Source organism: Prionailurus viverrinus, chromosome A3 (genome assembly GCF_022837055.1).
Source record: "Prionailurus viverrinus isolate Anna chromosome A3, UM_Priviv_1.0, whole genome shotgun sequence".
Taxonomy (NCBI): domain Eukaryota; kingdom Metazoa; phylum Chordata; class Mammalia; order Carnivora; family Felidae; genus Prionailurus; species Prionailurus viverrinus.
In genome coordinates, this window is record NC_062563.1 from 26711108 (window position 1) to 26726068 (window position 14961).

Consider the following 14961-nt stretch of genomic DNA (forward strand, 5'->3'; position numbering starts at 1 on the left):
TTACTCACAGCAGGTATTAGGATACGGAGCAACCGGAACTCTCATATACTGGGATGGGAATGAAAAGCGACACGATCATCTTGGAAGAGCTTCCACGTTTAACTGATACACGCCTATCACACGGTCTAGGGACTTCCCTTCTCCACTTATTCACAGCAACTTTCTTTGTAGTAGACCCAAGCTAGAAACAACCCAAACATCCATCAGGAGATAAGCAAATAAATTCTGGTATATCCATACAAAGGAATGATGCTTGGAAATAAAAAAGAATGAACTGCTGACACACGACACCATGGATGAGTCTCAAAAGACTTCTGCTGAATGAGAAAGATGGGAGAAAAAGCATACTGTATTTATATAGAGCCCTAGGAAATGCAAACTCCTCTATAGTGACCGAAAGTAGATTGGTGTTTTCTTGGGGATGGTTAGAGGCTGTTGGGCAGAATTCCAAACGACATAGGAAACTCGGGTCGATGGACAGATTCATGATCTTGATTGTGGTGTTTCACGGTGTATATACCATGGTTCCAGTTTACAAATGTATCTGTACACACAGATGTATGGTTCTTTTAAAAGGCAGCTATGGTAGTGGTTAGAAGAACATGTTTGGGAGTTTTCAGCTGAAAAATACTCTGGTACACACCTGCCAGGGGACCCCCAGCAGGCTACCTCAACCACGGGATACCTCAGTTACCTCCTCTGTAAAAAGGGGCTAATAATAGAACATGCCTCAGAGGATCATATTCAAGAATGAATGGCTAATATGTGGAAAGTGGAACAGCATCTGGAACACTGGAAGTATTCCATGAGTGGCACCCAGCGCCCTTCTCACCGCAGGAGAGGAAACCAAGGCACGAGTGGAGGGAGTAGGGTATGAGGTAATTGTTGTTTTTGTTTGCTTTGCATCCCTTGCTGTGGTTAATTATTCTTTCTACCCCTTCCAAGGGATTCTGGTGGGGCTAAAACTCAGTGTCCAATACCCTTGGAGCATGCAGCCTATAACAGAACCCTGTCTTCCTGGATAGAGTGATGCTCTAAGTATGTGCAAACAGTAATCCAGGCCCATCAGAAACCTTTTCTGGGATTGATCTAAATTGAATATACTGAGGCAAGGAAGGGGAGGTCTTTTTCCTCTAGGCTTTCCAAACTGGCTAACGTAAGCCTAGAGAGATCTGTGACATGCCCTTACCGCCTCCCTCATAGGAAAGATTTTTGACAATGGGACAGAATGGGATTGAGGGAAGCAAATGGAGAAAGGGAGAATCCTAAGGCTAGCCTTTGAACCCCTGGATCTATCCATACCTGAAGCCGAACCACTCCTTTCCTTGATGACTTACAAACCAGTCAATTCCCCTTGGGACACAAGACAGTTTGACCTATGTTTCTATTTGAAGGAGTCTTAGAGGACAGAGAGGTGAAGTGAGTTGGCAGTAAAATATTGGAGCTGGGAATCCAAAACCAGGTCTCACTGCTACCCAAGCTCAAACTTGATTGCCACTTCCTACCTGTGGGACCAGGGCAGATGCCTGCGATTCAGGATGGAGGGACCGAGCCAATGGGAAACACTATGGGCTTGTACCACACAGGGGAACAGGGGCCTGAGCTCCCGAAAGCCTGACATGAGACTGAGCTTTGAGGGAAACCACTCAGCTCAATCCATGTAGGGATGATGTCTCACCTCAGGCTCCTAACCCCTTGAAGAGATTCAAGAGACAGGACAACAGGTCAATGGCATATTTATTTACAATTGGACCAAAAAAAGGCATACAGGCATCTTTTAATTAAAAATAATAATGATGATGATTAAAAAAGTCAGAAAAATTGATGATGTTTGAACCTTTTATGAGGAGTCCATTTCCTAATTCCCCCCACCCCCAAAAAAGAGAATCTCTTAGGGAAAAAATCCGAGATTTGAATGAACAAAAGCCTCCATTATCATTCTCTACTGCTTGGGTTCCCTTTTCTCCAACCTGATTCTTGGTGGACACCGTTTAGCGCTACGGAGTCACTGTGAGCAAGGTTGAGAAGTCCACTGGTTTGACTGGTGGAGCTGGTAGGGGCTGCTGGGAGAACCTGGAGTCGGGGTGCAGGGTGTCATGGGGGTGGGGTGTGTTCCGAGCTTAGCCAGCATCCTGAGCTTTGTCTTGTGGTGGGAGTCCCAAAGGGGCTGATGCAAGGGTGAGCGGCTGTTACTTAAATGCTAACCCCAGGGTGGGTTTGGCCTCTTGCAACTTAAGAACAAATGTTTGGTTTGGGACATGCACAGGGTGCACAGGGGGTTGGGTGCTGACAGAGGAGCCAGGCTCGCAAAGCTAGCTCCCTCTTTCTAACTTGGCTCTTTGCCTATTCCTGGGAATCGGGGTAAGAGTGACAGAACTGACCTTCCGTCTTCCTTCCCACAAGCAGGTGTCACCCAAGGAGGCAAGAATCAGACAGACGGGAGATGGAGGTGGAGGTGGAGGGGATGGGTCTGGCTGAAAGAGCTGAGCATGAGCACTGAGGCTGGGGGATGTCAGGGATAGAACGCCTCTCTCCCCAGCCACCCAAAGGAGGGCATCTGAGGTCTCCCGGCCTCGTTCTGTGCTGGTAGAGAGTGGAGAGGGCCCGCCACCAGCACACTTCGCAAAGAGCAGCAACCCCCCGGGGAAAGAACTGGGGAGCAATCCTGAGGGGTGAGGACCCTTGTCCCAGACAGACACGTGGATGCTTGGCTTGACTCTGTAAATACTTGGCCCTGGATCCAGGGTTTCTTGGCACGCACAGTTCACTGCAAGTCTCTTCTCTGGTCCAGCAAACTCCCGCTGCTCTGAGCAGGGGTGAGTCCTGCTGTCCTGGGGCGCTTGGCCCCAAGTACTTCCCGGGGTTTTTCTTGTAGCAATAAGACTTGGTCACCCTGGAGGCCTGGCTGGAAGCCCTGCTTTGGGCAGCCCTGGGAGGAGGCTGGGGGGAGAGAAGAGTGAGGGAGAGGGCTGGTAGAGGCTGGTCGGCACTGAGGATGCACGTCCGGGCTAGAGCTGGGCTTTGTCGCGGCATCAGAGGTGAGGACGGGCCGTGAGAGGCTCGGAAACCTCACCGAAGCCCCAGAAGGCCAGGCGTTTCCTCTTCCAGTTAGTTGTGGGGTGGCCAACAGCCTGAGGAACTGAGGTGGAGACAGTGACCAAACCCAGTGTCTTGGTGATTTATCCATCCTGGATCCTTATGTTAAAAAAACTAAGGAAAAAACCCCCAACCAAAAATAAACCTGAATAAACAGGTCTGAGAGTTCCTGCTGGAGGGAACTTTCGTAGCACTGAAGAAAAAACAACCCACAAAAACCTCATCCCCCACAGAACTGGAATAAATTGATGAAGAAAAGTCCAAGATTTATCTACAGGCCCTCCCGCCCCCCACGCAGCCCCGGGATCCAGGAACACTGTGCCAGGAGTTACATTCCAAACGAGCAGGAGTTATTTTATTTGCGTGCCTGCAGTTCCCCACGCAGAGTGGCTTCCTGTCCGTGGACAGAGTGGGCCTGGCCATGGTCCACCCCCATCAGTCTATCTTCACAGCAGCGTAGATCTTGCGGACAAACATGTAGGCTGCATAGAAGCCAATGGTGCCCGTGAGAAGCCAGAAGGACAGGACCATGAGGGCCGTGTAGCCAAAGTACAGGAGAGAGGGGATGAACTCGACGATGTCCAGCTGGGGCGAGTGGAGAGAGAAGAGAGGGGTGGACACTTAGTGTCAGCCTGCCATGGCCAACCTGGACACCGCCGCCCGCCCCCGACCTTCTCACTGATCTTGTGGTGAAGCGGAGGCCTGGTAGGGGAAGGGGCTTGCTCCGAGTTGGCAGGGAGGGGCAGGCGGAGCTCACAGCCATGGCGAGCCTTCATCGGCAGCAGGGCCCGGGTACTGCCTTGAGTGCTCATGACCACCATGGCAGGTTTTTAACCAGCCACAGATGGGGGACAGAGGGGTCCAACACCACCCATGGTTCCACAGCTAGGAAGCAGAAGGAGGTAGAATTTAAGCCTTGGGCTGGAGGGCTGGGGGTGTCCAAGGCCCAATTCCACTATCCTAGGCCATTTCTTGTGTGGGGGCGGGGGGGGGAGGGGGGAGGGCGGGTAGGGGTAGGAATCTTCCTGGAGAAGGGCCTGAGAGCTCATTGGGAGAGAGAGAGGAGCCAGGGCCAGCATGCCTTAGGAATGGCCACAGCTGTGTCACTTCTTCACCCTCCACAGTCCCCAGAACAGCATGGCAACAATGCTGGATGGCTGGAGCAGCAGCCGGGAGGTGGTGGGAGACAGGATTAAAGAGCAGGAGCCACCATTAAGCCACCCTACAATCCTCTCCTCCTAAGAATGCTTCTGTCACTTTTGTTAACATCTCACAGGGAATTCATCTTGGAGCACGCTGGACTCTCCTGCAGAGTTTAGGGGCCTGGCAGAGATGCCAGAGACCTGTTTGTGGTGGTGTTTGCTGGGCTGGGCAGAGCTAATCTGGAACCTTGGTATCAAGACCTACTCGGCACACCAGGGCCTGAGTGGGGCCTGTGCTGGGGCTCATGGGCAGACACATGGTCACAAAATGCCAGGAGCTCGGAAGAAATCAGTATATCCTCTAACTGGGGGGTGAAGGCCATGTTTTCAGGCTTAACCCTCCCCAGGTTCATACTTTCTTGTGTCTGGAGATGGGGTGAGGGAGGTAGGGGACAGGACAGTGGTAGGTAAACCCAGTGGCAAAACCAGGAAAGGTACAAGGCAAATAGGCAAAGCTGGAAAGGCCCCTAGAATTCAGGCCGGCCAAGGCTGTCATTTTACAGACAGGATCTGGGGCTGGGGTGGAGGTTTTTAGAGCAGAGAAGAAAGACTGGGGCACAAGGAAGAAGAAAAGGAGATCATGATATGACCCCGGGGGCAGTCTAGGAGGCCCTGTAGCTAGGTTTCATTTGCCCAACACTGTCTCCCATCTTCCATCTTCCCAGTGTTTTGGGGTACCCACTCCTTTACTCTGTGGCCCTGCTGGGGCTGTCAGTTTTAACACAGAACCTAAGCAGGTCGATCAGAGGACGCCATCCCATGGGACCTGAGGAGCAGTGAGGGATGGCATGTAACCCAGGCCAATGAGCATCTTCCCTGGGACTGGTAACTTGACGGTAGAGGAAAGATGTTCTTTTAGCTCTAGGGCTGCCACTGGCATCTTTCCACTTTGAGGCAAGATCCTGCATGCAGATTAAAGCCAAGAATACACACAGAGCTGAGGAATGGATGTGGAGCACCATTTGAAATGCTGGATCTAACCATGCCTGAAGCTAGAACTCCAGCTTCTCAAACATCCCAAGTTATACCAGTCAATACATTCTCTTTTTGCTTAAGCCAGTTGGAAATGAGTTTTGGTCACTTTCCGCTCAAAAGTTCTGATGAATACGGGCTATAGAGGAGGGAAATTAGATTTCTTCTGGATGATTCCAGGAATAAGAGGATGGCCTGAAGATGGAAGTTACAGGGTGATGGATTCCAGTGGGAATCAAGGAAGACTTTGATAATGACAGGAGCTAACCAAAGAGACTGAGAATGCCAGGAGGGAATGTCTTCTGTCACTGGAGGTGATAGAGCAGGGGTCAGCAAGCTTTTTCCTCAAAAGCCAGATAATACATAGTTTAGGTTTCGCAGGCCATGTGGCCTCTGTCACAACTACTCAACACTGCCACTATAGTGTGAAAGCAGCCATAGACAATACGTAAGTGAACGAGCATGGCTGTGTTCATATAAAACTTTATTTACAGAAACAGGCTCACTGGCGCACGCACTATAGTTTGCTGACCCCTGAACTACATGGTTACTTGCTGGAATCTCTGGAAAAGAGGGGCACAGTCGGCAAACCGGAAGCAGGGGTGGAGTACCACAGGATGATCCACACAGTTCTTTCCAACCTGACGATTTGGCCAAAGGGCGTCTAAGCCTCCACCAACTGACCTGTGACTCTGGTTTGGGAGGACACCCTGGTTGCAAGCAGAGAGGACTCTGCCTGTTTTTGGATTTTGGAGACCTGAGGCACAGCGGGTGAGGCCGTCTTCGGTGGTAGCCTTGGAAGGGAGGGGTCCGTCACAGTGAGCCCAAACTCCTCTCAGTGGCCCATCCATCTGGCTCATGTGTCATGCACAGACCTATCAAAACCACTGTGGCAAGTGGGGATCTGCTTGTGTCCTTCCATGCCACTACTGGGTGAACCTGAGTTCCTAAATTTGGGCGCCAAAGCCTATTTCGGAATTTTCTGCTTTTATCCTCATTAACTCTTCTCATCTACCTTCTTTGTTCTTTCATGTTCTTGCTCTTTCTTTCTTAGTTTGAGCTGAGTACCTCATTATCAGTGTCTCCAATTTCCTGTGAACAGTGCTGTAAGGTGAGAGATTTCCTTTAAGTTCTGCTTTGGCTGTATCTCACAGGTTTCACATGCAATATTGTGCCACTTATCCTGAAGGCTTTTGTCTCCCAAACACACAGAACACAGATGCTCTCTGTCCTAAAAGGCAGCATGTTCTAGAACACAATGACTTTGGTTCTTCCCACTGTTGGTGGGAAAGACTCAGACACTTGGGTGTTCCCCCAGCACCCTCGTCTCCACCAACCTGCCCTGAAAGGGCTGGGGGCTCCCTCACACAGGGCAGTACCTTGTTAACAAAATAAAAGATGGCATAGACAAGGACGTAGAACGCAGATCCCCCGGAGACCAGGAAATTCCTCCACCACCAGCGGTAATCCTGAGGAGGAAACAGAGCAGAGTTACTGTCTCTAGGCACAATCTCTCTTCCCCAAGTTTCATGGTTGCCTGAGGGGCTAAAGACCCTAGATAAGAACAGTAATATTTGGGGTAATGGGAATGTTTTCTATCTTGACTGTGATCATGGTTACACAACCATATGCATTTCTAAAAATTCACTGAACTGTAGACTAAAATCGGTGAACTTTATTCTGCATACGTGATACCTCAATTAAAAAAAAAAAATCAACAAGGACCACAGCAAAAGAGCAGTAATAACAACAACTAACATTTCTTGAGCAAATGCTCGCTGCAGGCCAGACACCATTCTAAGTGTTATACATGAATCAGCTCATCTACTCCTTGTAGTAGCTGAGTCAGGCCCTCTTGCTATCCTGTCACATGATGAGGAACAGAAGACACAGAATGGTTAACCAACTGCCCAACCAGGGCTTCTAATGGAGGAGCCAGGGATTCAGCTCAGGCTGTTTGTCCCAGAGCCCTTCCCAAGGGGCTCCACCAAGAGCTAGTCTGCAGAGGGAGGGAAGGTCATCCCATCTGCCTCAGCTACTGGAGAAACCACTACTGGAGTGGACTCTGTACTGACAAATCTAAGTGTCCTTCTGTCAAGTCGCAGTGACTACTCCATGTGACTATGCTGTGAGGTAGGGATTCTTAAATCCAGTCTACAGCTGAATAAATGGGGGTTCAGCTAAGTGAAGTGATGTACTTGCCTAAGACCTCATAGCCAGAGGAGGGGGGCCCACATGGGAAACCCAGACAGCTTCATGACCCATCCAGTCCAGACCCAGCTTTCCTCACCCCCAACTCTTGGCCCCGTTCCCCTCACCTCTGCACAGAGCTGGAAGTACACCATGACGATGCTGATTTGTGAACACGACACCACCAGGATGATGAAGACAAGGAACAGGAAGCCAAAAAGGTAATAGAACTGATTCTCCCAGATTGCCTGTGGACACATCACAGCTGGCCTTCAGCTAGCCTGCCTCTACCCAGCGACCCCTTCCCTTGGCACATACTGCCTGTTCTCGAAAAGCCACCCCTCAGTTCCAACTGGCACACCACCTGCCATCAGGACAGGAATGGAGACACCATCATGATACCATTGGGGCCTGTAGGCCTCGCATGTGGGTCTGACTGGCCCTTCCTCCCTGGAGCACAGGGGGAGCCAGGCTGTTCTCAGGGAGGAGCTGTGGCATGGCTGATCCTGCAATGGGTGGGCCCCAGCCTGAACTTGACAACTTGTGGAAAATAATGAATCCCACCCAAATCAAAATTACATAGCAGCCACCACCACTTACAGGCAGCCTACTGTGTGCCAGACAAGGTGCTACATGCTTTATGTGCATCTCCAGATATAAGCCTATGAAAGCGTGGCCATGCATGGATGAGGAAGTCAAGGCTCAGAGAGGCTGGCGATTGGCCCAGGGTCACACAAAAAGAGTAAGGTACCCCCTCTGGGGGGCAGCCAACCCATCCTCTGACCCTTTTCCTAGGCAGGGCTAGGTGGGCAAGGGGGTCTCAGCAGGGAGGGGCTGGACCATTCCAGAGCAGCAGATGCTGGGCCAGTATATCAGCAGGGAGGGGCTGGACCACTCCAGGGCAGCGGATGCTGGCCCAGTATAGATTTGGTGCAAGGCACTCTAGGTGCAGAGTGCCGAGCTGGCTCAGCCAGGTGCAGATGGCTCTAAAGAGCCCTTCTGCCAACTTCCATCTTGGCAAGTCTGGGCAGGAGTCACATCATCCCAACAGCTACTACTTAACAAGCTCTGCTTGAGTGCCAAGCCCTGTGCCTTTTATAGACATTGTCACATTCTAGCCTCACAATAATCCTGAGAATTAGGAATCACTCCCCCCTGCTTTCCTGAGAGTTCAGAGTATAACAGGTAAAAAGATGTATAGGGACTTGGAAATCAAATCAGATGCCATGATGTTAGTCATGGTGGAGACTGGCTGCCATATTACTGACACAGCTTCTATTTACTGAGCACTTCCCACACCCCAGACCCCATATACGATGGCCTATCTCATTTATCCTTCCAAGCCATCTGAGGGGCAGGAGTGGACACCCTGAGAGCATAAATGGGCCTGTCTGAAATCTCTCAGGTGGTAAGAGGCAGAGCACATAAGTGGAGGGACAGGGATGAGGCTAGTAGGGGTGAAGGTTGTGTGTGGAGGGGCGGGGGAGCACCCTACCAACCTCCTGGGGCTGACCTAGCCCCGGGGAGAAGCAGTACTCACACTGAAAATGAAGAAGAGCTCGATGAACATGGCGCCAAAGGGCAGGATCCCAGCCATGAGAATGCTACGGTAGAAGGGGAGGGTTAACACCGCTAGGAGAGCCGGGCCACTGGGCATCCAGGCTCCTCCCAGGTAGCATGAGATTGGTGCTCACACAGGTGTGGTGGTTCTAATTCTCTGGCATACTTTTTGGACCATGACAGCCTCCTGAGAGAGGCAAGCTGGGCATCAATCTCCTCATTTTATAGATGGGGAAAGTGAGGTACAGAGAGGTGGCATAACTTGCCTAGATCTAAGTGATGGTCTTCCCCTGTCTCATCTGCACTTTTCCATCCCTCCCTTCCCTATCCTGGGGGTTCTTAGGCCAACACCAAGTCTGGTTACAACTTGGTCTCCTTAACGTGGCGTCGAGTTAAGCTTTCACGAAGTCTACGAGAGCCTGTTGGAGCTGCAAAATACCAGGCACAACATCCCAGGGGAGGGTACCCTGTTCCACGTTCTAAGGAAATGGCTCAGGGCAGTGTCCGCCTTGCCCACTCTAGAATTCCCTGGCCTCACCCCTGCCAGAGACTCACTCACCCAACAAATCGGTTCATGTACCACCGCTGTTCGGGGATCTGCCGGGGAATCTGGTTGGTGCGCACAGGGTTGTCATATGGCTGCTTGCGGAAGCCGAAGTAGTAGCCCAGGTAGACAAGGGGCAGGGAGATCCCGAACCACATGCACAGCAGGGCCACCATGGTGGGGAAGGGTACCTGTGGGCACAGCACCGTGAGGCCCCACAAGGCCCTGAAGCTCAGGCCAGGGGCTATGCAGGGAGGAGGAGGACCTAATGGGTCCCACGGAAGGAAGGCCACCACAACGGAGAAGATCCTGCAGACACATCCCCCACAAGGCTCCTGGCCAGAACCTCCTGGGGCTGATCCAGCCCTGAGGAAACATGGAGGGCAGCTTGAGGACCTTAAAGAAGGAGCCCCGGCATCCCAGAGGGGCTCATCATCCAGGGAGGAGGCAGGAAGCAAGAACATAATGGGGTGGTGAAGAGGCCAGGATGAAGAATTACGTGGTATGTTAACCGAAGACAAAAGGGAAAAAACAAAAGTGCACAAATTGTGTGTTCCCAATTTTGTTAAAATGAAACACCGCAATACACTATGAAGCCAAAAAAGCAGGTTATAAAACTGTATGTATAGGACTCCATTTTAATAGAAACATCCCAGTATTTATATGTATATGTGCCTACAGAGGCCTATGCTGAAAAGTTGACAGTACTTCCTCAGATGGGATGTAGGGATTATAAGTGATTCTTCATTTTCTTCTTTATCCTGTTCTACACAGTATTATGTTGTTACAAGAGTCATGCAAACTGGAAGAAGTGAATTAATATATACAAAGTGTTGAGAACAGTACTTATTCCAATGTAAGCACAATATAAATGCCTGCTGTTACATTGCAATTTTAAAGTTATATCATTCTATTTTAAATGTAGCTGAAAAGACTGCAAAAATATACTACAACTTCTCTGTACTTTCCAAAATTTCTACAATGAGTATTTATAATGAGCAGTTGGTAACTAACTGGGAGGAAAATGTTGAAAGAGAGAAGGAACACAGGTATAAAAGAGGAAGTGAGAGGATGAACATGACTCTGTCTTTCCTGAGGGCGGCTTCCCCAACCGCTGCAGAGAAGCCAGTCCACCGGCACCCCGGACTCCCAGCCTCACCCAAGGACCTCTGATCAATGGGCACCTGCAGGTGGAGGGGAGGCGGCTCTCGCCACTGAGGCCAGGATGGCAAATGCCTGCCCTCCCCTTCCACTGCAATCCTGCCACAGGATCAAAACCCACCCCCAGCTGAGTCTGCAATCCTACTCCATGAGTCCCGCACAAGTTACTACCAATGGCCGGGGCTGGCAGGGTCCCCGCTCTGAGGGCAGGACAACCCGCGGGGGCTGGTGCTGCGGGACAGGGACAGGCGGAGAGCCTTGTTTGGGATACTGACCTAATAAACCCACAGCAGGCAACGTTCCCTTGGCTGAGGCAACGGGAGATTCCCCAGCTGGCCCCTGGACTGTGGAAATCTCCCTTTAGAGAAGTGAGCTCTGGCCAGCTGTCTGCAAGAGCCCACAAGAAGGCCAGGGCTGGAGTATGGGCAGCTGGACGGGCAGGGCTGGGGAAACCCCAGCTCGTCCACAGCCCCTGGGACTGGGAACAGAATGCTGGGGACTCAGAAAAGGGAAGGGAACAGCAGGAAGTGACCTGTGGGAGTGGGACCAAGCATAGCCGGCCCTCCCTTACTTACTGCTCCTGATGAGTGCTTTCCCCAGATGAAGCAATTCAAAACGAAGCAGATGCCAAAAACCACACCAGGGTACAGCGTTGCCGTCTGGAAGCAAGGGAGACCAAGTTGGGGGTTGCAACTAGGGAGCTGCCACCCGTTCCAGTGGGGTCCCCAGACTAGAGGCCCTCAACCCTCCTTGTCCCTCAGGACTCAGCTCAAGGACCATTCCTTCCAGAAAACATTCCCTCAACTGCCCTTCCCCTGCCCTCATCCCAGTCTGTGAATATGTATTGTTACCTGGTCAATGTCTGCCTATCCCCGAGACTGGAAGCTCCTCAGGAGCTCCCCCTGCCCACTGAACTGCTCCCAATCCTTAGAACACAGTAGCTGCTCAATACACATTTGCTGAACAGGAATGGCAGCTCCCTAGTTGCAATGAATGCAACTCCCTAGGAATGAATGAATAAAACTTTTATAAAACACCTATGTCCGGACCTCACCCAAACAGCCTAGAGTGGTGGACAAGCTTTGATCTTAGGGGCGGTGGGTGCTGACCTCACAACACATCCTCTCACCTACTCCTCACTACATGCCTGCCTCGATGGAAAATTAGCATTACCCTTTTTAAAGAAGAGGGCACTGAGGCCCAGCAATGTTAAATACACACCCTGACTCCACACAGCTAAGGGTGGATCAGAGGCTCAAACACAAGCAGTACAACCTGAGTCCCAGCTCCTGACCCACTGCGTTGTAGACCATCCACTCAGATCTCTTGGACTGGGGCCCAGGCAGACGGAACCAAAGCCCTGGGCCTACAGGAGCCTTCTTCACTGCTGTGGCCGCCCAAGACCCAGGAGGGCCACTGACCACATTGCCTGAGGCCCCCTGCAATCCGGCACTCAACCTCCAATGCCAATTTCATCTTAGGCCCATAGCCCCACTTCCCCGCCCTCCACAACGGGTCACTGCCCTTGTGCTGTTATGCAAGCAGAGTTATCAACATCTCAGGGTATCTGCCTCCTGAGTGCTAATGCCGTGCCAAGGGCCTTCCATTCAGTTTCTCTATCCACACAACAACTCTGAGGGGTAGGTGCAACCATCTGCCACCGGAGATGGGGAAAGAGAAAGGACAGAGCCAGGACTGGGAACTAGGATATTCCAGAACCCCAGACCACCCTGCTGGCTGCTTCCGCCCATCTGAAACCTTCCTCAAGGCCCACTTCAAATGCCATTTCCTCCCTTGTTGCGTGTTCCTGCTTCATACCACTGTGCAGCAGGGCATTCATCTGCCCTCCTGGCCGAAATTTACAGAATGGGCACTGTGCTAGGTACCAGGGGTGAGAACAGGAAGGTTCCAGCAAGGCAGACAGACCCCTAAATGGAGAACTAGCTCCATGGCACTATTTGTAGGCATGAGGCTCTGCCCAGGCTCCTCTGCGGTGTCAAGGAGGACACAGAGGTCAGAATGGAGGAGGAGGCTTCTAGAGGGTGACACTGGAGCTAGACCTTATGGATGAGGTGGGAGGAGAGAGGGGGTGGTGTGGCCAGGCACAGGGGAAGACAGGCTGGAGAAGGGCAGATGAGTATCTGCACCACTGTGGGCCGTAGCACATGCTCACCTGTGGGCAGAGGCAGAGCCCCAGGGAAGGGTCATCTCTTGCAGGGACACCAGGGGCGCCTAAGATAGTCAAGGGTCCGGGCGCGAGGTAAAGATATCCTAAACCTGGGCAAGAGTTCTAGAGCCAGAGCTGGAGCTGGGAGGAAATTCACAGACTGTCTGGCAGGAAAACTCTCAACACTTGTTGCCGGAGAGGAGGTGGGCAGGAGGGAGCAGGAGGCTGGGAAGCGACGCAACAGTCTGGCCTGGGGGTCCAGGTGAATGATGGTGCCCTCAGACGCAAGGCCCAGGTGCAGAGCAGAGAGGCTGGGTTTGGTGTGGGGCTGGCTGAGGGAGGTCCTGGGGGTGCTGTGGGAGGAAGAGCCGCACCAGGGGAGGTGGGGCTGGGTTCCACGCCTCCATAGGTCCTAAGTTGTTGGCACACCGTGGCCTGAGAAAAATACTCAATGCATCAAGAATTTAGGACCTTTCTTTGATCCTTCTAGAACAGTCCCCTTCACAGCTCTTCTACAGGGAGGGCTTAATTTGTGCCAGGGGTGTTGCAGCTAGAGCTCCCCTGGGGCTTGAGAGAGAGAGAGAGAGAGAGAGAGAGAGAGAGAGAGAGAGAGAGAGAGAGGAGGGTTTCAGAAAGCTGGGACCACAAGCTTCTCTGAGTTTGGCACCAGGGAGTTCCTGGGTCCTGGAGGGCCTCACTTGTCTGGGAGAGGGGGCTCAGGGCTCCCTGAGAGGTAGGGTCAAGTCCCAGGCATCCTCCTGGGTTTCTATGGTCTTTTCTGTTGCCAAGAACTGTCCTCACCACCAGGAGGACAGAGAAGGGCAGGACCTGTTCTCCCCGAAGAGGAAATGGAGACAACAAAGTCCAGAAGATAGGCTGGAAGCACCACGGCCAGGCCTTTTACTCCTGGCGTGTACTGTCTTTGCTCCATGGTGCAGGATGTTCTCTCAGCAGCCCTGGTGGTCAGTTTCTGGCCTTAAACTTTGACACCTAGGCTTGGTGCCCAAATCCTGTTATTCTGAATTTTCTATTTCTTCTCTTGTTTGAGCCATCAGACAGTGTAAGCTAAAAATCACCTCAATTCAATCCTCTCTTCTTACAGATGCAGAAAAAGGCCCTTGGAGGTCTCAAGGTGCCTGTGGCGACAGCCCAGTGTTCCTGACCCTCAGGTGAGTACCCCCCCGCCCCAACTCTATCACTCTGCTGCTCTGCCTCTGGTCCTAACCCCCACCACAGACTGCCTACACTGCTGAGGAGCCTAGGAAGAAGCTTCCTGGCTCCACACCAACACTGGCAGGAGGTTAGGACACTTACACAGAAGGCTCCTTTCTTCCACCGATGGCCTTTTAGAGTGCGGTACAGACGGCCAGCAGAAAATCCACCAAACACCCTGCAGGGAAATGGGAGGGATCCACACCAATGGGATTTGCTGGCTGAAGGGCAGGCAGCCTATGCCAGCCCCAGAGCCTGCTCAGACACACCTACCCCATGAACATGAAGAGGAAGCAGGCCGTGGTCATGAGAGCTCCCCGGCTGGAGGGCGACAGCATCCCGAGCATGGCCACGACTGTGGAGGGAGTGGGGGAAGAGAGAGAGTCAGGGTGGCTGATGGCCACGGTCCCAGGCCCCAGCCCCCATCCCAGGATAGCACACAGGGCCCAGGGCAGATGAGGCTAAATGAGGCTCCCTTCTCCCTTGGCCTTCCTGACAGCATACTCCCTTCCTCTCTGCAGGGGAAGACCGGTCTCAGCTGCGATGCAGAGGGGCACAGTGGCACTGGGCCTTGGCTGGACACATCTTAACTGTGGCTTCCAGCCCACAGAGCACTTGCAACCAGCCAGGCACTGAGCTGACAGACAGCATTATGAACGCCAGCTCACTGAATCTGCCCTATCAGCCCTCCAAGGTAGAGGCTGGTTATCCATTTTTCAAATGAGAAAACACGTTCGCAGAGGTTAAGTGACTTATCCAAAGTTACAAAGATTAAAGGCATGAGGCTGAGATACAAATTTAGGCAGATCAGTTGCTGAGAGATTAGATCTTAAAAGTTCTCATCAAAGAAAAAAAAT

The 14961-nt window shown here is 51.9% G+C and overlaps 1 protein-coding gene across 3 annotated transcripts in view; it reads right to left on the reverse strand.

Moving 5' to 3' along the window:
• Positions 1–1719: 1719 nt before the first annotated feature.
• TM9SF4 (transmembrane 9 superfamily member 4) overlaps positions 1720–14961 on the reverse strand; it is a 53228-nt gene continuing 39986 nt past the window's right edge. For 2 of the 3 annotated variants that reach the window (XM_047851687.1, XM_047851690.1), the window contains 8 exons: positions 14378–14459; positions 14207–14282; positions 11301–11384; positions 9580–9755; positions 9001–9064; positions 7589–7708; positions 6650–6739; positions 1720–3681 (listed from right to left, as the gene is read on the reverse strand). In XM_047851687.1, coding sequence (XP_047707643.1) covers positions 3532–3681; positions 6650–6739; positions 7589–7708; positions 9001–9064; positions 9580–9755; positions 11301–11384; positions 14207–14282; positions 14378–14459 — 842 coding nt within the window. In that variant the 3' untranslated portion in view covers positions 1720–3531. Of the gene's footprint in view, positions 3682–5735; positions 6375–6649; positions 6740–7588; positions 7709–9000; positions 9065–9579; positions 9756–11300; positions 11385–14206; positions 14283–14377; positions 14460–14961 lie in introns of those variants that run through there. The other variant, XM_047851689.1, reaches the window with a different exon arrangement.